Genomic DNA, 23843 nt, shown 5'->3' with positions numbered 1-23843 from the left:
TGTGTGGTGGTTTTACACTGAAGGGTCTACCCACTCTTTCTCAAATGGAGCCATTCACACCTAGGCTCTGTAGAGGCTCCCACCCTCCAAGGTGGTGGACGGAGGGACGGACATTCTGCTGGGATTCCAGCACTGCTTCTGAATTCATTAACCACCAGGATTGCTTCATATAAATGGCTTTGGCTTAGCATTAGCAGGAAGAATAGCCAACAGGGTCCTAAAACATGTCTAACGCACCAGCAGCAGCACCTGGCTGAGCAGAAACTCAAAGGAGGAGATTGCAACAGTCTCTAGACGGATGGATCTCCACAGTTATAAATAAAGTGCAGCTGCTCTGAGCATTTTTTTCAAGCGAAACCTCTGAATTCCTTGCAAGCTGCCCTCACTGGAGCATCTGAGCTCAAACAGCTGTAAGTAGCTACCTCTGGGGTTCCAAATGTGTCTGTCTCTATGGGAAAGATAAAATCAGGGATTTAACATTTAGGAGATGTGCTTGTTTAGGGTTCCAGAGAAATATATGGGAGAGTAAGGCTGGAAAGAAAAGGGAAAACTGATGGGTTTTACTGACTTTTTTTCTCATAGGAAAAGAAACAAGGGATATTTCAGAAACCACAGAGGTAAATCAGGAGGCACTGCACAGGTAGGGACTGGAGGCACCTCTGGGCATCAGAGTCCAGCCTTTGTTTCAGGAGCACAAAAAAGATGTTTCTGGGTAGTGGGGAGTTGGTGGTGAGAGGGAGCTGCAGCCAGACTGCTCAGGGGATGGGGGCAGGGGAGTGGGGGAGATCAGCCTGTGTGTGTAGAAGGGGCCTGGCAACACACAGGCTCGTTTTCAAGCTGGGTCTGACACAGCTTTGCTGAATTTAGCAATTCCTCTTGTTCCAGCTGATTTAGGTCTCTGCTGACTTCTCAAATATCCAGGGAGCTGCTAAACCACCTGCATGAGCTGGTAAATGCCAGACACTGAGTTTGCTCAAATTATAAGGGAGCGCAAGCCCGGAGAGTTGTAGACTTTCACTGATTATTCTTTCTTCTTACTTAGACTTGTCTTTTGGTAGAGCAGAAGAGAGGAAACAGCAATGGTATTAGCAAAAAGGGGAAAAAAACCCCCAACCCCAAAAAACCCCAAATCCATGTACAGCAGTTGTTAGGAGGGGGAGATAAATAATCATTTTTGCCAGACCTTTGAACTGCATGTGCTAAACTAGGAATTGCAGGAACTGGAGAGAGTACAGTGATTGGCAGGGTACACACTGGGAAAGGCAGAAATGGAGGCTCCTACAATCCCAGGAACACAACTGTCCCAGGAATGGAGTTGCTCAGGTTGGCTGTATCTCTCATCTGTGGAACTCGTCACCATCAGGTACTGAGGCAAAAAGCACCTTAGCAGAGTTCAGGAATTGTGTACTTTAGGGAACTACTACAGAAGCAACAGTGTTTGTACCCAGCAAGCTCCTGAGGAGGTTCTGCCCATGCTTCACCTCTCAGGTAAGAGGGAATGGGAACAGGCTGAACCTCACAAGCTGCTTTTTTTCCAGGTTGTTTAAAAGTCTGTTCTGTACTGGGGGAAGTTCTCACTGTATTCCTTCTGGGGTATGACATGGTACCAACAGATGAACCAACAATAAATAAAAGGTAGATGATATTTTAGCTGAATGGCCTTGCCTACAGCACCCGGCTGCCAGAGGGCCTCCAGGCATTAGGCTGGAAAGCACAAACTTGTTTCTCAGGACATTTTATGGTGGTAAACCCTTGACACAGATCTTTACCTTCTTAGGAAATATTTGATAAAAAATATTGTTGAAAATAGGACTCCAAACTTCATGGGTTGCTGGTGGCCATTTCTAAAATATCCTAAGTAGAAAGACATGGGTACTACTGGTGTACTGGGAAACCCTGGAGTGTTCTTTAGCATCAGCTCATGGAGTGACTTTTTGAAGAAGCTGTTTAACCTTGTCTGTGCTGTTTCCAGCCCTCACTGGTGTTTGATCTGTGGCCAGGTAGAGGAGGATAAAGGTGCTGCACCAGCTGGTGCCTTTATGTGTCCAGGGCTGCTTTTCAGTGAGTGGGTTAGGACCAGAATCCTGTTTTGGTTTCCTGATGATTCATGTTGCTGTTGCTTCTCACATCACAAAGTTGAAAACAACTGAGTGATTGCTGTGGGAATTGAAGAGACACAAGGATCTTACCTTCAAAGACTAAAGTTTTGCTCTTTCCAGGCTTCTCAGATCCAGTCTCCCGCAGGGGAGGGATGTGGCCCCCTGACAGCACGGTGTGGGTGGCTGACACTTGTCTTTCCCTGCAGCAGAGGCTGTAGATGAGGATTCCAGACTGCACGTGTCAGTGGCTCCCCCAGGAGCGAGGCTTATCCCCAGCCACTTCAGTTACACACATTTGGCCAGCTTCAAATCAAATGCAATGTCCCACTGAAGGACTGATCTCAGTGGACTCAGAAACTTAAGGGAAAGAAACTTCCTCGTAATGCAAAACAACATTTAACTCTTTACCATGCATTGGTTGCATCATGAACTGAGGACCTATGTTTTTGGTCTCAGTGTGGGCTTTGTCAGAGAATGCTTTGCTCAGGTAGCAAATGCCCAAAGGGCATCCAGCCTTACTGGATGGGCGTAGAGTTATGGCAAAATTTTGTTGTGTAGAGAATATTCTGACCTCAGGCATGTAGACAAACCCATAATGGCCATTTATGCAGCAGCTTAAATAACTTAAGCAGCACTGCAGAGCATGTGTCCTCAGGAGAAGGTCAGGGAAGTCCCAGGGAAACCCTGCCTGGCCTCTGTGTCTCCTCCTCTCCTCTCCCTGGCTCTCTCGCATTTTTTCCTCTTTCAGTGTCCCTCTGTGCATCCAGGCCATGGACTGGATTTATATTTTCATCCCCCAGCTTAGGCAGAGCAGGGTATCTGTGTGGGCAAGCAAGGGGGAGGGCTAAGCCTTTCCCTGCTGATCTCTGGGCGAGCACTGAGGCTCTGCTAGTCTAATCCGAGAATTCTGTGACTGATTGTAAGGAGGAGATGAAGGGAAAGAGCTGGGCAGAGCAGAGAGGCCTGTGGCTGTGGGCAGGGATGAATCTGTCTGTGGTGGGCTGGGCTGGATGGGACACAGCCTGCACCCACCTAGAGCTGGGTGGATGGGGCCTGCTGCATCAGTCAAAGCCCAGGGATTTGCACAGGTGATCCACTGGGTTCCTGCTCTGGCTGAGGTGATGGCAGCCTGTGCCCATCTCCACCTGGAATATCTGAGTGGTCAAGATTTGCTTTTCCTAACCCGGAGCTGGTTTTAGAATGTGAATTTGGGAAAAGTATTTTTGAGGAAATATTTCTTCTTAGGGGAATGGGTGCAGCAGAAACTCTGCTTTCTTGTAGCCTCTGAAGTGATAGACAGGGGCCGGGCAGGTGAGATTTTTGATTTACACTCGAGCTGTGTCCTATCAGTGGGCTCTGTGAATCAGCTTTGGATGGCAGCATTACATTGGCATTAGCCCGGGGTCAAATGGGCCAGGCATCCTGGTCACTGAGCAGCAATCTGGGAAACCTCCCTGTGAAAAAGAACCAGTCTCCTTTCCAAAGACCTAAAAAATGTCATCTTGACTCTGACATCTGGCTACTCTGTGTTCCCTGTGAGACTGCAGCACGGGCTCCAAACTGCTGCAGGTTTTAATTAAAACTAAAATGAGATGTAGTTGTCACCATGACGACCACAGCAACATTTAACACTTGGCAGGAGCTGTAACAAAGCACTGGAGGTGTTGGGGACTCCACCGGGTTTTGCTCATTTCCGAGAAAACTCGAGGAACGCGGCAAGCGCCTGCTCCGTAGGATGAGACCCTGGTGCTCGCGGGGCTGGGGTAAATCGAGCAGAAAGTTGCACTTCTGCAGTGCTGGGTTTCCAAAAGAGAAGAATTTCGTAAAAACCCGGGTGATACCAAACGTATCCCTGTGCAGTGAGGCTGGGGCAGAGTATGGGCATCCCTTCCCTCTGGCAGTGCTGGCTCAGGAGGGTTTTGCTCCCCTGGGTGGCCGGAGCAGGGCTGGGGCTGCCGAGGGAAGGTGCCGGATGGGAGCAGGGAAAGCGAAAGTACCAGGGAGGCCCTCCCAGCACGGGGTCCGGCTGGCCTGGCCTGGCCTCCAGTGAGACTTGTTTGCCAGGAGCGCCCTCTGTTGCGGTGTGAGCGGTGACGGACAGACGGACACCTGACAGACGGTGCCAGATGAGATCTTGATAGACCTCCCCCGCTGTCCCAGCAGCGTGGCATCTCACCAGCTGGGGTTGCACCCATGGGGGGCTGTGCTGAGCTCCATCCCTCTGGATCAGGGTTTGGCCCTGCAGCGAGGCCTCATTAGCCTCTGAAAAAAGAGAAGAGAGGAAGGCATCATGCCCTCTCATCCCCACCTCTCCCAAAGGATTTAGGATAGTGTGGTATCTGGCAGTGTCATGAGGCTATTCTGGCAGCAGTGACTGTCGGGGTGCAGGTGAGCAGGGCTGTGCACCACACCCACCCCAGGTGCCCTTGTGCTCAGTCCTGCAGGTCCCTCAGCACCCACCACCCTGCACCTCCACCCTGCCCGCAGTGACCCTCACCAGCCCCTTCCCCTCCAGCCCCCTGGGAAAGTGCTGTCAGTCTGCAGTGCACACACTGAGGGCCCGTGGGGCACATCTGGGCCAGATGTGCGTTTCCAAGTGGTGTTTCTGCTCAGGGGATGCACATCCCTCTGTTCCCCACCCCCCCACCCCCCCAAATTCAGGTATGGGTCTGCATGACCAGAGCAGACACCACCCTCCTTGTCTGCACCCCGAACTGCTGCAGGGACCAGCTGCTCTTTGGGGCTCAGCTCCTTTCCTCACCAAACCCAAGCAAGTCAGGTTTGGAAACAGATGCTGAAGGGAACATAAACATGGTCCTTGCTGCTGTGTGAGGCTTTATTGGGTCAGATGTTCTCCTGCCCATGGCTGTCCCCCAGCAAGGACCTTTGTACTGCTCACAGCAGAGGGTCCCTCCAGGCCAGGCCTACATGAGGAACCTGGAGAGGTCCTCCTTGATTTCAGCCTCATCCCACGGCCCGTGGATGTTGTCCTTGAGCAGCTGGAGGCGGATGAGGCAGTAGGGGCAGAGGCAGGAGATGGTGAGCAGCAGTGAGGCAAAGAGCACAGCACCCACGCTGGAGATGGTGGCCAGTCCTGCCAGCGCCGCCAGCGCGAACAGCACCGTCACCCCCACGTAGCACTGGGGCGTCCGGGCCTTCAGCTTCTTCTGCAGCATGGGCCAGAGGGCAAAGATCTGCATGGCAAAGGTGACCATGACGAAGGCGTGGAGGGCGCGGGGAAGGCGCGAGGCCAGGCACACCGAGGCGAAGATGGCCATGTTGAGGGACAGCGTGCTGGACACGATGGCAGCGTTGGCACCATAGTCAAAGAAGATGAGGTGGCCCAGGAGCATGAGGGCCGACATGGCGTAGATGGTGTCCGTGCTGATGGACTCGGTCAGTGTCTTCAGCACGGGCGAGAAGCCGTAGGTGAAGGCGGCGAACACCAGCGTGCTCTTGAGGTCAGCCCAGCGCGTCCGCCCGCTCTCCCACCGCCCAGCCCCGCCGTCCACGGCGTCGAACAGGACGTAGCCGAGCAGCGAGGACACCAGGGCCGCCCCAAAGAGCCCCTGCGGGCTCAGCATCCCGGCGTCCATGTACCACCATGTGAGCACGAAGACGCAGACGCTGCACAGCTGCTGCACCACCGCTCCCGACTGGAAGACGACGGCCCAGTAGCGGTACTGCCGGGCGTGCACGTTCTTCCGCAGCTCCTCCAGGAACCGCTGGTCCACGTAGTTATCGGGGAAGGGCTGTCGCTCGTACAACACCTTCTGCCACCGCCGCGCGGGGACCGGCTCCATGGCCCCGGGACGGGCGGGGGGCCCCGCAGACACGGCCCCGCTCGGGCCCCGCTCGGGCCGCGCCGCCCCCGCCGCTGCCGGCGCCGCGCAGGGGCCGCTGGGCGCGCGGGGCCGCCCCCTGCCGGCCGGAGCCGCGGGACGTGGGACGGGCCGGGCGGGCCCGGGGTCCGGCAGCGCCGGGCACCGTCACACCCCGCCGGGAACCCCCGCCCCGGCCTGCGCTCCCCGCTCCCAGGGAGCTGCTGCTCCCCGCAGCCGGCTGCGGGTGGGATCACGGGTCACCCCAGCTCCGTGCTGGGAGCTGCCCATCCCGAGTGCCACGGCCCGTGTCCCACACGCAGGCTGCTGCCGGGGGGTGCTGGGCGCTGTCTCGGTCCTGCCTGCCCCCCCCCCCCCCCCCCCAAAAACGGCCCGGCGGGAAGGAGGGATGCTCCTGCCGTGGTCCCACACCATGGCGAAGGGCTCTCCTCCTGCAGCCCCAACGTGCTATTCTTAAGCGGCCACGGAGAAGGGCACAGCCGGTCGGTGGTATTTGGCCGGGTCCTCTGTGTGCTTGGACATCCCCCTGCCTGTCCAGCCTTGCTGCTGGATACGTGACCCCAGCCTGTGCTGCAAACCCCGCTCCCCGTTCCAGCCCAGCGAGGCACCTGCTTTTCTGGCCAAACCAGACTCCACAGCAGCCAGGTCGGGAGTCTGGGTGTGATGGTATGAGCACACGGTGCCCTTCCCTGAAGCTCCTGCCTGCTTACAGCTCAGTCTTGTCCTGCTCCCGGAGCCTGCCGGCACCCTCGAGAGTGGAGCAGGACGTGGGAAGGGAGAAGTCGTGGCTGAGCAGGGCTGGAGAGATGCAGCTCTACAAGGACATCCATCTCCTGCACTGCCCATTCCCGAGCCAAAGGGGCTGAGCTAGTGTGTAGCAAGGGGACAGGGGCATAATAAGGGATGCAGGGAGGTTTCACAGAGGCCAGAAGTGTTTTCCCTAACTCTGTGTTTGTTTGTGCTCAGGTCAGAGCCTTCCCAGCCCCGGAGAGGTGCTTGCTGCCGAGGAGCTGCTTACTTTGGCCTCAACTGAGAGGCCTCAGCCCAGGGTAAAGCAGCCCCAAACACTGCCCTGTTTGTGCTTCGGGAAGGGGCGTTTGTGGCTGTCCTGTCACGGTGGGAGCAGGCGAAAGAGCTGAAGGTTGTTTTCACCCCAGTGCCTGCCACAGGGGATTCTCCAAACAGGATCCCACCTCATCCAGATACGTGCAGAGCAGCAGGTAACCCCCACACTCCTGGTGTGCCTTTCGGGAGGGCCTCAGACTGAGCCACAGCACAGTGACATCTAAAACGTGCCACCTCCCAGCCCCATATCCCTGTACTTCCTCCGCAGGGTAGGAGCAGCTGCTCACCCTGTGCAGGTACTCCATGCTGAGGGTGATGCCAGCAGCTTCCAGGACAGGATGGAGCTGGACTAAGTTTTAGCTGCCCTACCTAAAAGCCCTTAGCCCCATCCTTTGCACAGAGCTGTGCGTGCCTCCATATGCACAAGTGGGTGCCCACAGGGACAGGGAGTTCTGCCAGCTCCTGTGATTGCTGGCATTGCCTTGATGCCCAGGGCCTGGGAACTTGAGATTTTAACAAAATGTCCTTCTCCTAAAGTCATGGAGTAAAGCTAGGACACATGAGGAAATCTGGGAGGGCAGTATGCCACTCCTGGTCCCCTGAGAAGTGCCACAGCCGCTACGGAGGAGGGACACCCATGGGCACTGGCAGGGCAGTGCTGTGCTCTCGCTGGGAGTGGTGACAGCAGGTTTGGTGTGATTTGGCCCTGGGGTCTTGTGCATATCTGTGATGCTCTGGGGACCAGGAAGAGCAGGCTGGGCTGGGGCACAAGGCTGCTTCCATGTGGTCAGGTCCATCTGGAAGCCCCAGTGGAAGGGGGAGAAAGAATATAGGTGAAGGGTACTCCTTGTGTCCCTTGAAGTCTCTGCTGTGGGCCACCAAAGTCCCCCTTGGAATCAGGGAGGGGTGGGAACCTGCTCTGGTTGGTGACCGGCAGCACCCCTGAGCCATGCTGGGTGATGCCAGCCATGGTGGCAGCAAAGCAAAACCCTCCAGGAGCTGCCACAGCAGCAGCTGTAGTTCCCCATGGGATGCTCAGCCACTGGATAAGGACCCTTGGCAGTGCTGACCCAGTGCCAAGACCCACAGGGCCCAGAGCCCATTTGGTGCCTGGGGGACCCAAATGTGCTCTGAGGAGGAGCAGCTGCCAATGCTGTGCCGGCCCTGTGTCCCCTGGGAGGGGACAGTGTGTGCTCAGCCACGTGTGAATGCACCGCCCACAGTCCAAAGGGCAGCTGAGCCCTGCCCAGGTGGCCCAGACTTTGCCTGCAGATGAATGACTCCTCTGCCTGCAAAACAGGCAGGACCCACCACGGGACCTGCCACGTCACTGTCAGTCCCTGCTGGACAGAGGGGAACATGTGCTGTGGAGTCATTGCTCAGGTCATCTCTCAGCCCTCCTGGGGCTGTGTGGCCAGTGGAGCTCTCTTGGCAGGGACAAGTAGTAGCTAAGGTCAAGGATGCAAAAGCTGTTTGTGAGCGTCTTAATTCCCCCTCTGGGTTCCATGCCAAAACACCTCCCTCACCTCATGATTACGTGTTCTCAAGTGCCACTGGCCTCTGAAGAGGCTGTAAGATGGTGAGTGCTTTGAGCCCCTCTGCTGAAATGCAGGAATGAGGAGCTGGATGCCATGGCACTACAAGCTTTGGGTATGCTGAGGACCCGTTGGCTTGGCTGTCCCCTGCCCTTTGCAAAAGGACCCCACTGGGGATTTGTTTAGTGTCTGCTGGGCTCTGAAAGTTTGAATACACTGCTAAAGCTTTTTGGAAGGAAGGCTGGAAAAGGTGACAGGCTGGGACTGAAATAGCTGGGGCTGATCTAGACCTCCACTGGAGATATTCGAATATCAAACTATCCCGGGCACTGTGCCCCCACTGCCAGCTTGGGGCTGCCTCCAGGTGTGTCTGATTCGCTGCGGGGTGGGACCATCACTTGTGCCACAGAAATAAGCTTCAAAATAACTAAACAGCACAGTCTGCTACAGGTTTGAGCTTGCCTGGGACTGTGAGGATGCACATGGATCCTACACCTCATCCTGTCCCTCGGGTAGGGCTCTTCCCTTGCATCCCTCCCATGTCGCTCCACAGGGGTGACAGCACAGTTATGGCTCTGGCTTTGTTTCTCTGCCAAGAGATCCCCCAGCCTCCCCCTCTGACCCTGGAGCTGAACCCTCCCTCTGCAGGAATGTTTTTCGGGGGGGGGGGGGAGGTTGGCACAATTCCAGCTGCTGAGTTTTTCCATGTCCAGAGACTGTCTCCTGCCTTAAATGGCTCCATGATACAGGCTGTGTCTGCTCTCCTGCAATCACCTATTTAAGGATTTTTTGGATTCAGTCCCTAGCACAAAGTGGGACGATACCAGCCCAGTGCCTTGCAGCTGAGCTGAGCTCCATAGTGGGATACTGGCGCAGACGGGGCTGGTTGCCCCGGGGTACCCTGCAGGGGTGTGCCTGGACACAGGCAGTCCAGTGCTGCTCCAGCTCTCCCAGGCCTCTTCTTTCCTTGTGTGCAGGTCAGATTCCCTGCATCAGGTCTGTGTTCTGGTCCCAGGGAATCCTGGGCCACCAGCAGTGTGTGAGCCAGGAGGTGCATCCCCTGTGCAGCGATGTCCTTGCTGTGGGCAGCCCGTGACACCGAGGGATGCTCCTGGGCCCCTCCGGCACAGCTCCTGCTCACGGCCTCACCACCCAGCCCCCTGAGCCCTCCTGTCCTCCACAGCATCTTCCACCGCCCAGGAAACCTTCTTGCAAGCTCAGGTGAGTCCCCTACAGGCTCAGTGGAGGCCCCACTGTCTGTCCACGTGCTGCAGTGCTGGTGGTGCAGCCATGATCCACACGGGTCTTTTATCTCAAGGCTGGACATTATGGGAACACTAGAAGCTCCTGGTGGGAATGTCACTGGTATCAGTATCCAAGCTCCACGTCCCAGGGCACAACCTGCCCTATGGAGAGGATCCTGCCCCAGGATACAAGCTGGAAATTTGCTGCAGACCCCACAGATGCATCCCCAGGTGGATGGCCCCTACCCAGGACAGAGAGGACCTAAATGCTGGTGAGTTGCCATTTTCCCTTGTGGCAGCATCTGAGGGACACAGGGGACAGGGTGGGCAAGACTTAGGAGCTTACGAGGGAGAATAGGGACAATAGGAAGGGAGACAGTGGGAAGGAGCAGCCAGAGAAGGGGGAAACTTGTACCCTCCCAGACAACGAGCTGAGATGAGGAGGTGCAAAGGCTGCTGGAGAAACCCAGTAATGCTGCTCAAGGCTGGGCAGAGCAGTCCAGGAAATTGGGATGGGGTCTGAGGAGCCCAGGCTGGACTGGCATCTGCCAGGGCAAGGTTTAGGATTCACTGAGCAGAGGGAGAAGGATGTGACGACTGCTGTGGAACTCGGTTGAGCACCTGGAGTAGGAGAGGTGCGATGTGGAAAGGCACACGCTTGCAGGGGCGTGACCTCTGGAAGTCACAGCACATGGGGCAGCTGTGAAACAGCTCCCTCAGTCCTGGCATTTCTGGACGGTGTGCATGGATCAGGGAAGCCTCATGGCAAAACACCCTCCTCACTGCCCACTCTGGGCTCTGGGGAGAGGGACAAGCCAGCCTAGCCACGGCCCTGCCCAGCTCCAGGGCAGGGGGCAGCAGGGGCCTGTTCTGTAGGGGAACTCCATGAAGGCCAAGGTATCATGTAGTAAAGATGCTTTTGTTTTCTAATCTCCTTAAAAAAAAGTTTCCCAGCCCTAGGAAACTGGATGTCAGCAGTGTGCTCTGCCAGCTGCAGGGTGCTCCAAGGTGGGCCAAGTCCAACCTTCAGCTGCCAAGGTAAGCTCAGCTCAACCCTCAGCTGTATGTGGCATGTCCCTAAGGCAAAGACACAGGGAGAAAACCAAACGAAACCACTGCCTGTGGAATCCGAGCATGGGTTGGCATGGAAGCTGAAAGGTGAAAAATTCCAAGATTCAGGAGCGAGGAGTCTTACGGTGGCAAAACACTGAAAAATCCAACTTGCTGGAGGGCAAAAGCAATGTACCACTGGGGAGAGCTGGTGACCAGGGTGGTTGTGGCTGGAGCCACACACCAGGTCCCTCGTCTCTCCATCAGCCTGAACCTCACATGGCAGCCACTTCCTTCTCCTTGCAGCTCTGGGACACAGAGCAAGAGGTGTGAAGGGACCTGGAATTTCTTAACAGGGATTTTATTGTCTGCCCAGGGAACATTTTTGTTCTGTAAATGAGGAGGTGGATGGGGGATGAAACACTTTTATAGGAAGCGTAGCTGGGGGAAAATTTGGTGTGCACAGGTCAAAAAGAGGTTGTAACTCACTGCCTTAGCTGGTGCACTGCGAGAGGATCCTCCTCTCTGTGCTCACCTTCCCATTTGCCTGGTAGAGAAGCCTTTGTTCAAACCCTAACCCTCAGCCTGGAAACACTGTGATTTCACAGGAGGTATTCACCCCAGGAGCCCTTCCTGCCCTCTCCCCATGAGCCTCCAAGCAGGAGCCCATGTGCTTGGGAAGAGCAGTGTGATGTTGGGGCTGAGCACTTCTTCCTGCAACATGAGCTTGTCCTACTCTGGAACACAGGGAAGGGGGGTCCCTGGGCCCAGCCCTGCAAGACGTGCATGTTCCCTTGGGAACACGGGGGTCCCTGAGGAGTGACATTCCTGCTACCAGCCACCCTCGCACTCCTCTCCCTGTTTTTAAATATCTGCCAGGGAGGGGATGGAGCCAGGTGGGAATTTAGTTTATTCTAGTAGTTGGGAGGAAGGGGAAGGGAAACAGCTGAGCCTGTGGCATTCCCTATGTATGCCTGGCTGGCCTTCTCATCTCTCATCCCCACCACTTGGATCTAGTGGAGGTGCTCCTGTTCCTGCAGAGGCTGTGCCGCTCTCCCAGAACATTCCTGGCACTGCTGACCTGTGGGATCACCTGCTTTGGCCTTGGTTTGCATGTGGCCATGGAGAGAACCCAGCACTAGGTTGCACCGGGTGCTTTCCCAGCCCTCAGGTGAGAGGGTGAAGAGGGCAGGGGAAGCTTCAGCCCACGCTGTCCTCCCAGAAATGAGAGCCAAAAAAAGCTTTACACCTCCATCATGAAGTTTTGCCGTTTCTCAGTTTCTGTAGTGAAATTTGCTTTTTCTTTTCCCAGGGGGGCTCAGACAGCAGCTGTCGGGAAGAACCTGGGGGGACCAAGGCACCCACCACTTCTGTTCACCCCACTGGAAGCCCCTTGTCCCACACCACATTTCCATCACGTGATCAAGAGTTAATTTTGACGCTGCCGGGAGCGTTTGGACTTTCCCTGTTCCGCCAGCCCTGTCAGATGGTGAGAGAAGCTCCTCGGCTGCCGACCACGTTTGTCTTCTCCAGCAGGCAGTGGCCTCTGCACTGGTGTCACAGCACTGAGCCGAGATGCTGCTGAAGGTTGTACCCAGAACACCTGCCAGCCGGGCTAGGAGAAGGTGGGTCCCTTCTTGAAGCCATTTTCTATCCATTCCCAAGCACTGGCTGTAGGAAATGGTGTTTTCTGCCATGCAGGGGCTTTGTGGTTCTGAAACAGGGCTGGGAGATGCTGAGGCTTCCCGCTGTACCCTGCCTGGGCATCCCTGCTGAAGCAATCACTTAATCTCCTGTTTCTAGGCAAAGTTGAAATTTGAATGAAGCCACATGAAATGAGCAAATCAAATACAAATGTTTTCAAAAGTGGCATTCCCATCTCAATTCATTTTCTTCATCTTACTTAAAGTTTGGACTTTCAGTGTTTGAGCCAGGTGGAGGAGACCTGGACCTGGCTGTGCCCTCCACGAGCCACGCCAGGGGCTGTCCTAGGTGGTCCTGGCTGTGGCTCCATCCGTGCTTTTTGGAGCTGTGGCACTGTGCCACCTGTGCCAGATTTCAAGGCTCTTCCAGGCAGGATTGGGGCTGGCAGGAGATCTGAGCAGTCGCTCTCCTGCACCAGGTCACACGGCCCCTGCTGGATGTCACCGTGTCCCGCTGTCCCTCCCTGCCAGACGCTCCTCGGCGCCAGCCCACGTTAATTAACCCTAACGAGGCTCCGTGCACAGCCAGCGCTTCGGTGATCCGGGAATCTGCAGCTGGATCAGCTGGTCACTGTGACCGCGGTCACAGCCCGGCATGGCGTCCCTCGGGATTTTAAAGGAGTGGGAGCGAGAATCAGCTCCCAGGGAGATGTCCGGGACCCACATTTGGGACCGCAGAGGCACAGCCCATGTGTAAGAGACAGTTTGCTGAGTGATGAAAGAGCAATTATCAACTCAGCTGGAGGCAGAGTTGCTCCTGTTTGATTTTCCAAGGAAAATTATTCCAACTTCTTTCCCCGCCTCTGCCGCCCCTCCCCAGCTTGTTTCCTTTCAGTGAGAATCACCGAAGAAATAAAAGAAATCGAGGATTTTCTAAAGTTTTACGCTGGTTTGCTGGATTCTCTCCCGCAAGTGGTTAACGGTTCACCTAAAGTCAGAGGAAGGTCTCTGAAGCAATCTTGCAATTTACAACTTTTCCTTTACCAAGTAAGAAACAGTCAGGAAATTAAACAGGAAATTGTGTCTGGAAGGAACAAAAGTTGCGTTGTCAGAACCTGCTTATGAAAGATTTACTTTGTTTTAACCAGTAAGGAGCCAAGATCAATAGTCAGAATAGGAAGGAGTTTGTGTGAATTAAATCACGCGTGAAAAAAAAACCTAAACAAAAACCCAACATTAGGTAAAACAAGAAGTCTTTGTAAAGAGCAGATAGGGATGAATGGGAGAGAAGTCTTAGCCACTGCAGCAAACAAGTGCTGGAAAGTGCTAGAAGGAGAAGCCCAGTGTGTACCCCAGGATCAGGTGTCCCTCCAGAAGTCAAACACTGCTCCACGGCCTCAGTTCCCAAGTCTCTGGGAGATACTCCACAGCCAGCAGGACACACAGGGCCTGTTTGAGTGCAGTGGACAAGCACTGCCCCATCACTGCACAGGTAAAACTGCAGCACCTTCTCTCTCCTCCCGCTCAGAAGGTGCCCCTTGGGTGGCCACCTCCAGCTCTCCCTACCCAGGGTGCCAAGCACCACAACCCGGCTTTTATTCCCTGTCAGCAGAGGGGTGTTCCCCACCCAGTGGATGCAGGGTGAGTGGTGGCTCAAATTCAGCCCTAGAAGGGCCAACTGTTTGTGGGAATTCCACCAGCTCGCCTCACCCTGGGGTTTTCTGTGAGGAATTTGGCCAAGAGCAAGCCAAAAAACCTTGCTGCAAATATGCAGCAACTTTGAGAATCCCGTGCAAATACTTGCTCCCAGGTAACCCCACAGTTCATTGGGTTTTGGGTTAATTATGGGCTTTAGTTGAGAGATTGGGTGATCTGCAATTGTTTTTACCATTATACTGCTCTTCTTATCAGCGGCTGAGAAACAAGCTCAGCAAGCACTGGTATGTGGGTGTGTCACAGGTGATGCACTGAAACCCCTTCTGGCTGACCCAGGCTCTTTTGGTTCATGCCTGGTGGGGACTGACTTGAGGGGGTTTTTCCTCCAGGATCCTGACCAGTCACTGCCGTGGTTCCCCTGAAATGGTCTGTGCTCTGTGACAGCTCTTCAGCTGCCTTTGCTCTGAGCTGTGTGTGATCAATCTCCCGCTGGTAACGGGATCGTAGCGTGCGGGAGCTGGGCCGGGGAGAGCAGCCACACGGGCTGAGCAAGTGTGGCTTCACAGCCTTCTCCTCTGCTCTTGGGGAAAAGCTCCTGGAGATGAGGCTGGAGGAGTTACAGTCCCGAGAGCACAGCAGAGGCTGACAATGGACACAGTCCCAGCTGCACGCCATGGCAGTGCTGATGGAAGTTCTCTGGCTGGAAGGTCTTAGCAATGGATTAATAAATGCTTACCATCCCTCCCAGCAGACAGCTAAGCAGTTGTTTGAATTTCCAGTGCTTCATGGACAGATTTCTCTACTGCTCTGGTCCTGGCCATCCCCAGCGCACAGTTTGTAGGATGGGGAAATGCTCTGTGCCTGCTGGGTGAGGTGTCCATGGGTGAGTCCTCCAGCTGGAGGCAGGACAGGTGTGCCCCTCGTCTGGCATCTCCCTATGCTGACACTGCTCTCCCTCACAAGGGAAGGTGCCATAACTGGCAGCATCCACAACCGAGACAAGTTCTACACAGGTCCCTGGGGTCATGTCCAGGCAGGAGGCAGAGGGAGGCACCTGCAGCTGGAGCTCACATCGCCTTGTCCCCTCCGGCCCCACAGGGAGAGCTGTGGCACTCCCTGGTGTGGTTACAGCAGCTGCAGGTGGGACATGCACCGCTGCTCCCACAGCTCGGGGAATTTCCCACCGCTGAGGCAGCTCCCTGTGGCCGGCATGGAGGCGTGTCCCTGGGCACAGAGGATTTTCATGGCCCTGCTCTGGGTCCCTGGGGGAACAGCTGGGCCCTCCCCAGCGTACCTCTGCTCATAACCCTCCCCCAGAGACCCCCCCCACAGCCTCGGATCCACGCCGTGCCATGTCTTAGCTCTGGCACCACAAAAAGCTGGAAAAACCCTCATGGCAAAGGTGCTGTCTCATGCCTTGCTGGGGCCGTGAAGTGGGTTCTCAGCATTTTTCAGGACTTACCTCACTCCCGTAACTGTCTGGGCATGCTCCCGGGGCAACAGGACCTAACCAGGTAGTGGAGGGAGCGGTGCTGGGACAGCCAGGCTCCCCACTGACCCACTGGGAGAGCTGCCAGCGGGCACTCGCTCTGGGGACATGGAGCAGGCACTGCCAGAGCCACCCTCCTGGCCGCCTTCATCTTGGAATAACCCCTACTGTGGCTCAGTGAGCCTGTTTTCCTCTGTGAGATGCTGGTGTTAAATCCCATGGGTTTCTTTGAAACTTACCGGTGACTCGCAGAGGAATTCCCCGTGGAGTCCCAGCCCTTCCCAGCAGCTCAGAGCCAGGTTTCTCATTAGTGCATGTACATATCTCCAAGGCTGGTGTCAAGAGGTTGGTGCTGGACTTTTCAGTGGTGTCCAGTGACAGTACAAGGAGCAACCGCCATAAACTAAAACACAAGAAGTTCCACCTCAACATGAGGAAGAACTTCTTTCCATGGAGGGTGGCAGAGCACTGGAACAGGCTGCCAGGGAGGTCTCCCTCTCTGGAGACATTCCAAACCCACCTGGATGTGTCCCTGTGTCATCTGCTCCAGGTGACCCTGCCTTGGCAAGGGGGTTGGATTGGATGCTGATGGTCTGTGGGAGGGGGATTAAAACCCCAGCCTGTGCGGGGATGGGGCACAAAGCTGGAGCTTCTCCCTCATCCCTTCTCCATGCATTGCAATGCAGGCCTGTCTGCTGTCTGTGGCACGTGGAGCTCTTGGAAGGGCAAGGGATGCTGGGTGTTAACAAAAGCACAGAGTTACAGGGTGAAAAATCAGGAAAAGAACAAAGACTCTCCAGAGGTTTCCAGTGCTGGCTGAGTCCAGTCACGACATCCCGCAGCTCAGCGGCCCCTCGCTGAGCCCTGCAGGCACCCGGGAAGGCTCTAAGGGCTGGGTGATGGGGCTGGAGCTGCTCTGGGGAAAATAGGGCCCTCTGTGACCTGGGAGGGCACTGATCCCGCCCGGGTTGCCGTGAGTCACCCGTGCCCAGCAGGCAAAGCTGTCCTTCCTCGTTCAGAGTCCTGACATGTGCACGTTTCCAGCGTGGCATCCCCGTGACTAATCCACCTGCGCCTTCCCGGGCTCCCCGCGGGCGGGGAGAGCTCTGTGTCACTGCTGTGTCGCTGCTGTGTCGTGCCTCGCTGCTCCCACCGCGTCTCCTGTCCTTGGGAACCAAACCCCCAGCTCTGGGTGAGCCGCAAGGATGGTGTTCCTGGCTCGGTGTAAAGCCCACCTCATGCCACACTGTAGATGGCCAGAATTAGGCTTGGTTACCTGCAAAATGCCTGTTGTTTTTGATAATAACTGTTGTGTTTTTCTACCAGTTCACCCAAACGTGCCAGTGCCAGGGAAGGCTCCTCCCTTCTGTCCCACATCGCCCTCAGGCTCCCCTGTATTCCCTGAGCATCTCCCAGCAGCGATAGCCTCTGGCTGTGCTCGGCTCCCCCTCATACAGTGGATATAAATATGCACCGAACATCTTAATGGCCCCTCACACACACGGGGGTGGAGCCTGACCCCGCTACTCATGACGGGCCCCCTCAGGGCGCCCTCAAAATGGCGGCCGGGGCCTCGTACAGTCGCTCTCCTGTCCGGAACTACAACTCCCGGCAGCCCCCGCGCGCCTTCCCTTCTGGAGGGGCCTCAGCGCTCGGCAGCCCGCAGAGAAGCCTGATCAAAATTTAAAAAAAAAAACAATTTAAAGCTGTCGTGTCGGAGCGCCGTTGCTTAAAATGTCCCTTGGAACGGTGGTAGTGACGGTTTTAGCGAGCCTCGCGGCCTCGGGTTTGACCGCCAGCCGCCGTTTATCAGTATGGCGATTTCCCTTTAACGGCTCTCCTAACTCCGACACCTCACGGAGGGGGTCCTTAAGGGGCAAGGGCACCGCCCAATCGGCGGGGTCGGGAGGCGGGGCCATCGCGCGGGACGCTCAAGCCATTGGCTGACGGGCGCGAAGCGGGGGGTGACGCGCATCCTTCCAGCTCAGCGTGTGAGGGGGTAAAAGGGGCGGGGCCGGGGTGTAAGGGGGGCAGTAACGGCCGGGCTCGCGCGCCGGGAGGGGCTTTGCGCAGGCGCCGCCGTTGCCCCGCAGGCAGCGCGTGCCGCCGCTCGCGCCGCGCGTAGGGAGGGGCCGCGCGCGACAACGGCCGGAGCCCCGCGCCGCCCTCACGGAGCCGCCGGGGCTGAGGGAGGATGAGCCGCCGCCGCTGCACGGCCCGCACAGGGAGAGCCGGGAGACCATGAGGGAGCCGCCCCGCCGGCCCCTGGCCCTGGGCTCCTGCCTGCTGCTCTGCGCCCTGCTCTGGTGAGTGCCGGCCCCTCAGCCCCCCCGCCGCAGCAGCCGGGGGGGACCCCCGGGGCTACACCCCGGGCAGCGCTCCCTGGGAGGGATGCGGGGATGGGGCCCTGGGGGATCACAGGATTGTGAGGGTTGGAAGGGAGCTCTGGAGATCAACCAGTACCCCCACCCTCACCCAGGCAGGGTCACCGGGAGCAGGTGACACAGGGGCGCGTCCAGGTGGGCTTTGAACGTGTCCGGAGAGGGAGACTCGCCGACCTCCCCGGGCAGCCCGGGAAGGTAAGGTGTTTGTTTTTGGGAACACAGGGATGCGCTGCTGTGCTGGCAGCGCGGAGGCAGGTGGTGGCTGTCGGGAGGGCGATCCCCCGTGAGCTGCAATAGTCACCTGGTGCGGACAAGCGGCGTCAGGTGCGGGTTGAACCCGCACACCGGGGTTCAAAGTTACCTACGCGTGTTGTTCCCTCTCTGTGTTTTTACTGGAGGTATCCTTGCCTTTCCAATTTCAGGCTGAACTCTTGCACTGTTCTCTGGAAGATCATGATGCTTTATTCTTGAAACCCTTTTTCTGAGTCTGTCAGAAGTTGTGTTGAATTAAACCCAATGAACCTTCTTATTTTTGCATTGATTACACCTCTGACAGTGTGTTTCATGGTGATTACCTCAGCTAAGTTTTGTTCCAGCATCTCCTGTTTACTTTGTTTTCAAACTTCCTTAAGAGATGATATTTAGCAGAGCACAAATATTAGGAGACTGTATTTATGTGTGGTAGGTTCTGGGCCTCTTAAACTTTGGCCTTCTTTGAACTTGGTGAGTCACTGTTTGAGAACTGATAGGCAGCAAACTGCAAATATTGAAAATTGAACAGCCACAATTGTACTACTTTAGCATGGTTCCTGTAGGTTGTTCAGATAGCCTGCTTAAAAAAAGAAATAATCTTGAAGTTCTGTCTTGTCTCAGCATTGATTCCCGTTGGATGAAGAGAGGGAGCCCAGGCATCTCCCAGTACAGAATCAGTTGCAAATCTGGTGCTGACACTTGTGTTACAGGATTTGAACAGTCCCGAAGCAAATTTGGTTCATGTCATCACATTTTTGTTTATAGGAGACAAAAGTGAGTCTAAAAAGTGCTTGAAAACTCAATTAAAACAAAAAGGCTTCTGGCCATGAGGGTTTGATCAAGTGAGCTGTGAACCCCATAAACTGTCTCCAGACAGCTTTGCTCTTACTCCTTGGACAACTAGGTTTCTTCTCACAGAAGGTTCTAGTTGTATAGCAAGGATTCTTATTCGGAAATGATTAGGAAAACAGTTTTTGTTTCTTGCTTGGAGTACCTTGAAGGCTGATAATCTGTTCCTGCCTCCAGGTAATTTGTTAGGGAAGGTGTTCTCAGCTTAACGATCAGCAGATGGTCAGGATGGATTTTTTTTCTTGCTGTGTTCCTAGTCTGCTGTTTGAACAGAACTCTTCAGTTTGAGGAAAAGTTCAGGCACCTATTCCATATTGGTGAGGGAATATCACATCCAACTGACTTGTTTGGAATAATACACCTGTCTTGTAAGTCTCTGATAATTCTGTGTTCCTCTGTGGTATGGTTAGGAGACATAAATTTGCATTAGAGAGTCTAAAATCCTCTGTCTGCAAGGATGGCATTGTGACTGTGATCATGTCGGAATTGTAATTGGAAAGCCTTGAAGTCTATTGATTCCTTCATTGTTGCTGGATTGTGATAAGTTGTGATGTATTTAACTTTTTACTAAAATGAAAATCAGCACCTTTGTTCACATAAGCACTTAAGAACCTTCGAGTAGCAAATGGAAGGCTTTGTGTTATAAATGTTGGCTTTTTAAATTTAGTTGTCTTGAAATGTAATTTTCAAAGGGTTTAGTGCTACTAGGAGAGAACTTCTTTCCTTACAGGCGGCACTAGTGGTCAACAGATGATCAAATTAAAACCAAAAAGGCAGGGGAAAAGAACAGAAGACAAAACAATTGCTGAAAGAACACTCAGGGCTGCTTGGACTCCCTTATCTTTTTTTTTTTTTTTTTTTGACCTGGGCTTTGTTTTACTTTTGGGTAGATGTTGCTTCTTTCTTTGAAATTAAGCATAAACCAGGAACTTTTTAGTCCCCCATCAGGCATTTTCAAGCTCACCTAAAGAAGTTGGTTCAGTAGGGAAGTACCAATTGGTAAAAGTCAGGGGTGTGTGTGGGGGGGAAAAAAAATATTGATTTGACGTGGTTTTTTTTTAACTGGAAGATGCCATCCTGTAAGTTAAAAATGCGACTGTGTATTAGGAAGTGTACAAAAAACACAGAAGCTTGAGCATAGGGGTTTGTTAGCCAGTGTCACTTCAATAAAAGCCACGTGATGCTCTTTGGTTTGGGAGTGCAGGGTCAGAGTTGTCTCTACTGGAGGCTTTCTGAAGCTGGAGCAGACACAGCTCTGACAGACCTGAGCCAGCGAGATTGTTCCAAGTTTCAGAAGAGAGGGATGCCTGCATGGCTTTAGGGAAATACTTTTCATGGAGGTATGGTTCAGGAATGTAGTGCTCTAAAAATAATAGGCATCTGTGCAGATGGGAGCTTTGACTGTGCCTGACAAATGACTCCTGCTGTCCTGAATTTACAAAGATTTTCTTAATGCTTTAGTTAATCCCTTTGTGTGGGTGATCATAATGTAAAAAATACGTTTAAAACTTGTAGTGCTTTGTAGTTTGACAATATAGAGAGCTATAAGTGGAGAAGATTTAGGAGCTTATAGGAGTACCAGTACTATCAGGAGTGAGACCAGCTGTGACAGTTGTTTGAAGAGTAACCTGTGTAAATTGTTCTGACCTCAGCTTTTGCTGCACTTGCTGCGTGGTAGCTGTGAGTTTAATAAAGAAATCCTACAGTAATTTGTCTTTCTATCCCGGAAAGTTCATTGCCACATCCTCATTTACTCAGCTTTTATGAGCTCTTATCCTTGGGTTTACAACTGTGAGTAAATGGAAGATGGAGATAAGTGCATGTGCACTTCAGGATTATTGAGTTTTTGTTACTCTGTGAGTATCACGTCAGTAAGGTATGGCTTGTGTCAGAGTGGTTTAGCAGCAAGATGTGCTGTGTTTGGTGGAAAACCCCTGGCCTAGTAGCTCTGACTCTGGAATCCATAATGAGTGTACCCTGAAAATTGTGAAGGTCACACTGGGTCAGTGGCATAGCCAGGAATAAAGCCTAGGTACAAGTACATTGGAAGGGAGTGGATCTTGATACTGTTCTTTATTCCCACCTATTCATGTGCAGATTGGTGTGAATTTTAATGAGATAAACTAATGATCTGTGTAGGACTGTTAGTGTAACTTGCTTGTGGTGGGACTCAGAATTGTATATGGGATTCTCCTCCACTTAAATCTCCTCAGAAGGCTGATATTTAAATAAGCACCATGTGTGTGCATTTTCTAACAGGAAGAAATTTAGTGATTTGGGCACTGTTCATATAATCAAAACTGTTGTTCCAGGCATCTGATTTCAGAATGGAAAGTATGTTCCTAGGTATGGAGTATCTTGTTTGGAAGTGTCATTGCTCTGTGGTTAAGGCTGGTACAAAAGCTGCATTGGAACTCTTGGACTCCTAAAAATGAAATTTGAATCTGCCCAGCTTGTAACCTGCTCAAGTTGAAGGTGGTGTGTGCGATCAGGGGCTCTGGTGTCTTATGCAAACAAATGCTTGGCTCAATCAATTATTGAATATTTACCTTCTAAAATTACTTGAAAATCAGTGAACTGCTTTCATGCAGTATCTTCTGAAAGATTTGTCCTAGAAACTTCAAGTTTGGTTGTTTGTTATGCAAATTGTGTACTAAAGTGGCCTCTATCCCATCACGAAGTTGCTGTGTTGACCTATAAGACCCCGTGTGTTTCAGTGAAATGTGCTTCCCCATAGCACTTAATTTGACCTTTTTCTGAAATGTCTTTCTCTAACCTCTTTTTCACTTTGATGTTCTTATTACTGCAAGGCTTTTACAGACTAGTTTTTAGCTATTTTGCTTTTCTTGTCTTTAATTGTCATTATTAATCTAGCTTTTGGTAGACTCTGTGTTTCTTTCAAGAGGAAGACATACAGTGTCTTTTAAAGTTAACTCTGGAGGTGCTACAGCCCTCTGCCCGGAGAGGCAGAACAGGGTAACTTAGAACTGTAAATCTAAAAAACTTTCTTGTAATTCTTGTTGAAAATACTGAGCTGATATAACAGAAAGACTCATCCCAAAGCTAGAACTTTTTCTTGGTTGAGTACAAGTGTTTATATGAATGACAGACTGGATTGGAATATTAGTAAAAGGTTCCAACTGTTCAAGAATTAGCTTAGGTGCTCAAAGGAATGGCAATCCCTTGCCTGGGGTTTGGAATGGCAATCAGGATATTGCTGAAATCCTTTAAAGGTGAGAAGCCTATTAAAAATACATTATAAAATGTCTGGGAGTCAGGTGGTAGCAGCTTTACAATGATCTAGGGCAAAATTCATGTTGCTAAACTTAGGGTAGCATTCCCTCCTTGGCACTCTGTCTGTGTTGGACTTACAGCGGGTTTTTAGCATGGGGAGTTGGTGCAGAGCAGCTGTTGGTTTGGAGCCTGCTCTTGCAGTACTGTGCCTGTGTAGACAAGCTTATGAATTTAGACAGTGAGGGAAATCTTCAGAGGTCTAAGTTACACATTACTACAGTCTCTCAGAGCCTTAACGTTTAATCACTGTGCGTGGCTCTTCTGCTGTTTCCCTGTAGTCTTTGTGGTTGGCATCAGGTTTTATTGGGTTTTTCCACAATGTGTTCTTTTCCCCAAACTCCTGCATTAAAGATATTAGCTGGAGTTTGACAATGGAGCGAGGTTCTCATAAGCTGCAATCTTCAGTGTTACGCAAGTCTGTTCCCAGGAGTCACTCGGAACTGCCTGTTCCTTTGGGCGCTTCCAACGGACACCTTTTGAGGGCTAAGGACTTCTGCCCTGCTTTAAACCCCTGAAATAGGGCACCTGGATCCTCCTTTCAAGAAATAAAAGAGGGTTGTGTTTGTTTCAGTTACATTGCAACATGCATTTAATGTAGGTTGTTGTCTCAAAACAATGTACAATTAGATGCTGTGAAGGTGTCTGTTATCTCAGCAGCCTTTCCTAGGAGAGGATGAGAGGAATACTGGTAGTGCTGTAAGAAAGGAATGAAGTTCATTTCCGTTATTTGGCTTAGGACAACAGTGGGCAGTCATGAACAAATAGTATGTTCTCCCTCTGTCTTCTTGGATTTGCTCTCTGGGTTTACCCTGGCTCAAAGCTGACTTTCTTTCCCCCCTCAGGACTTACTGGTGTGTATTCATATTCTCAAGATCAGATCAGAGTGTGCAGAGACCTGTGTGGCTGAAGGCTGGACTACCCCTTCAGGCAGTAAATCAGTTAAATCTGATGAAGTATCTGATGCTGCTGGAACCTCCCTTTGCAGTCTTTGCATGTTAATGCATTTAAAACGCTGAAAGCCCTATTTTAAACCAGTGGTTGGAATCTCATTGTTTGAAGCTATGGAATTCAGTATTGTCAGAAGTATCTTTGTGTTTGGCTCCTCTGAGTAAGTGAAATAACTGTTTGGGGAGCACATTCTTCGAAATGTGTGGGCAAGATTAAACACTGAATTGCAAAATAGAATGGATTGGTAAAGGATTTTCAAAAAAGCTCCAATTTCAGTTGTTTTGGGGTTGTTTTTTTTTTTTAAGCATGTGAATCAAGTTAGTGGTAGGAAATGAGGTGATATCAGTGCCTTGCTGGCAGTATCCTTGCTTAGTCTAGGTCTGTAGTTCTAGTTTTCAGCTTTTTTTCTCCCTTAAAGGTCCACTGTAACTTTTACAATTATCTTAGTAGTGTGTGCTGCTCTTCTGTGGTGTGTTTTTTGCTTTGTGTTGTT

At 52.8% G+C, this 23843-nt stretch overlaps 3 protein-coding genes across 10 annotated transcripts in view; 2 read left to right on the top strand and 1 right to left on the bottom strand.

Moving 5' to 3' along the window:
- Positions 1 to 4917: 4917 nt before the first annotated feature.
- PIGC (phosphatidylinositol glycan anchor biosynthesis class C) lies at positions 4918 to 5979 on the bottom strand. Its single transcript, XM_027734889.2, has one exon. The coding sequence runs from the start codon at positions 5900 to 5902 to the stop codon at positions 5024 to 5026; it is 879 nt and encodes a 292-aa protein (XP_027590690.1). The 5' UTR covers positions 5903 to 5979; the 3' UTR covers positions 4918 to 5023.
- Positions 5980 to 6287: 308 nt separating this feature from the next.
- LOC120323982 lies at positions 6288 to 13454 on the top strand. Of its 7 annotated transcripts, none has more exons than XR_005564957.1 (4): positions 6288 to 9762; positions 9860 to 10823; positions 12148 to 12460; positions 12958 to 13454. XR_005564957.1 is itself a non-coding variant. In XM_039385117.1 (3 exons), the coding sequence occupies exons 1-3, from the start codon at positions 9612 to 9614 to the stop codon at positions 12255 to 12257; spliced, it is 648 nt and encodes a 215-aa protein (XP_039241051.1). In that variant the 5' UTR covers positions 6288 to 9611; the 3' UTR covers positions 12258 to 12707. The 7 variants fall into 7 exon arrangements, 1 of the variants encoding a protein (XP_039241051.1); XR_005564959.1 differs by lacking the exon at positions 12958 to 13454 and having other exon boundaries at positions 6288 to 6586; positions 6908 to 9762; positions 12148 to 12707; XR_005564958.1 differs by lacking the exon at positions 12958 to 13454 and having other exon boundaries at positions 6288 to 6607; positions 6908 to 9762; positions 12148 to 12707.
- Positions 13455 to 17736: 4282 nt separating this feature from the next.
- Positions 17737 to 23843, top strand: part of SUCO (SUN domain containing ossification factor) — a 38068-nt gene continuing 31961 nt past the window's right edge. The window contains exon 1 of one of the 2 annotated variants that reach the window (XM_027734872.2): positions 17737 to 17929. In XM_027734872.2, coding sequence (XP_027590673.2) covers positions 17865 to 17929 — 65 coding nt within the window. In that variant the 5' untranslated portion in view covers positions 17737 to 17864. The remainder of the gene's footprint in view (positions 17930 to 23843) is intronic. The other variant, XM_027734874.2, reaches the window with a different exon arrangement.

This window comes from Pipra filicauda, unplaced genomic scaffold, assembly GCF_003945595.2.
Source record: "Pipra filicauda isolate LSUMZ 115617 unplaced genomic scaffold, ASM394559v2 scaffold396_size653610_pilon, whole genome shotgun sequence".
NCBI lineage: Eukaryota > Metazoa > Chordata > Aves > Passeriformes > Pipridae > Pipra > Pipra filicauda.
The sequence above is the reverse complement of the archived record's forward strand: the minus strand, read 5'-3'. Positions and strand labels throughout refer to the sequence as shown.

What these genes read in the sequence shown, in the direction of transcription:
- PIGC (XM_027734889.2), bottom strand. Translation starts at nt 5,902, where the DNA reads ATGGAGCCGGTCCCCGCGCGGCGGTGGCAGAAGGTGTTGTACGAGCGA.
- LOC120323982 (XM_039385117.1), top strand. Translation starts at nt 9,612, where the DNA reads ATGTCCTTGCTGTGGGCAGCCCGTGACACCGAGGGATGCTCCTGGGCC. An exon ending in CAGAGAGGACCTAAATGCTG is followed by an intron (nt 10,058 to 10,731) that starts GTGAGTTGCCAT and finishes CTTAAAAAAAAG; the next exon opens with TTTCCCAGCCCTAGGAAACT. An exon ending in TCCAACCTTCAGCTGCCAAG is followed by an intron (nt 10,824 to 12,147) that starts GTAAGCTCAGCT and finishes TTCTTTTCCCAG; the next exon opens with GGGGGCTCAGACAGCAGCTG.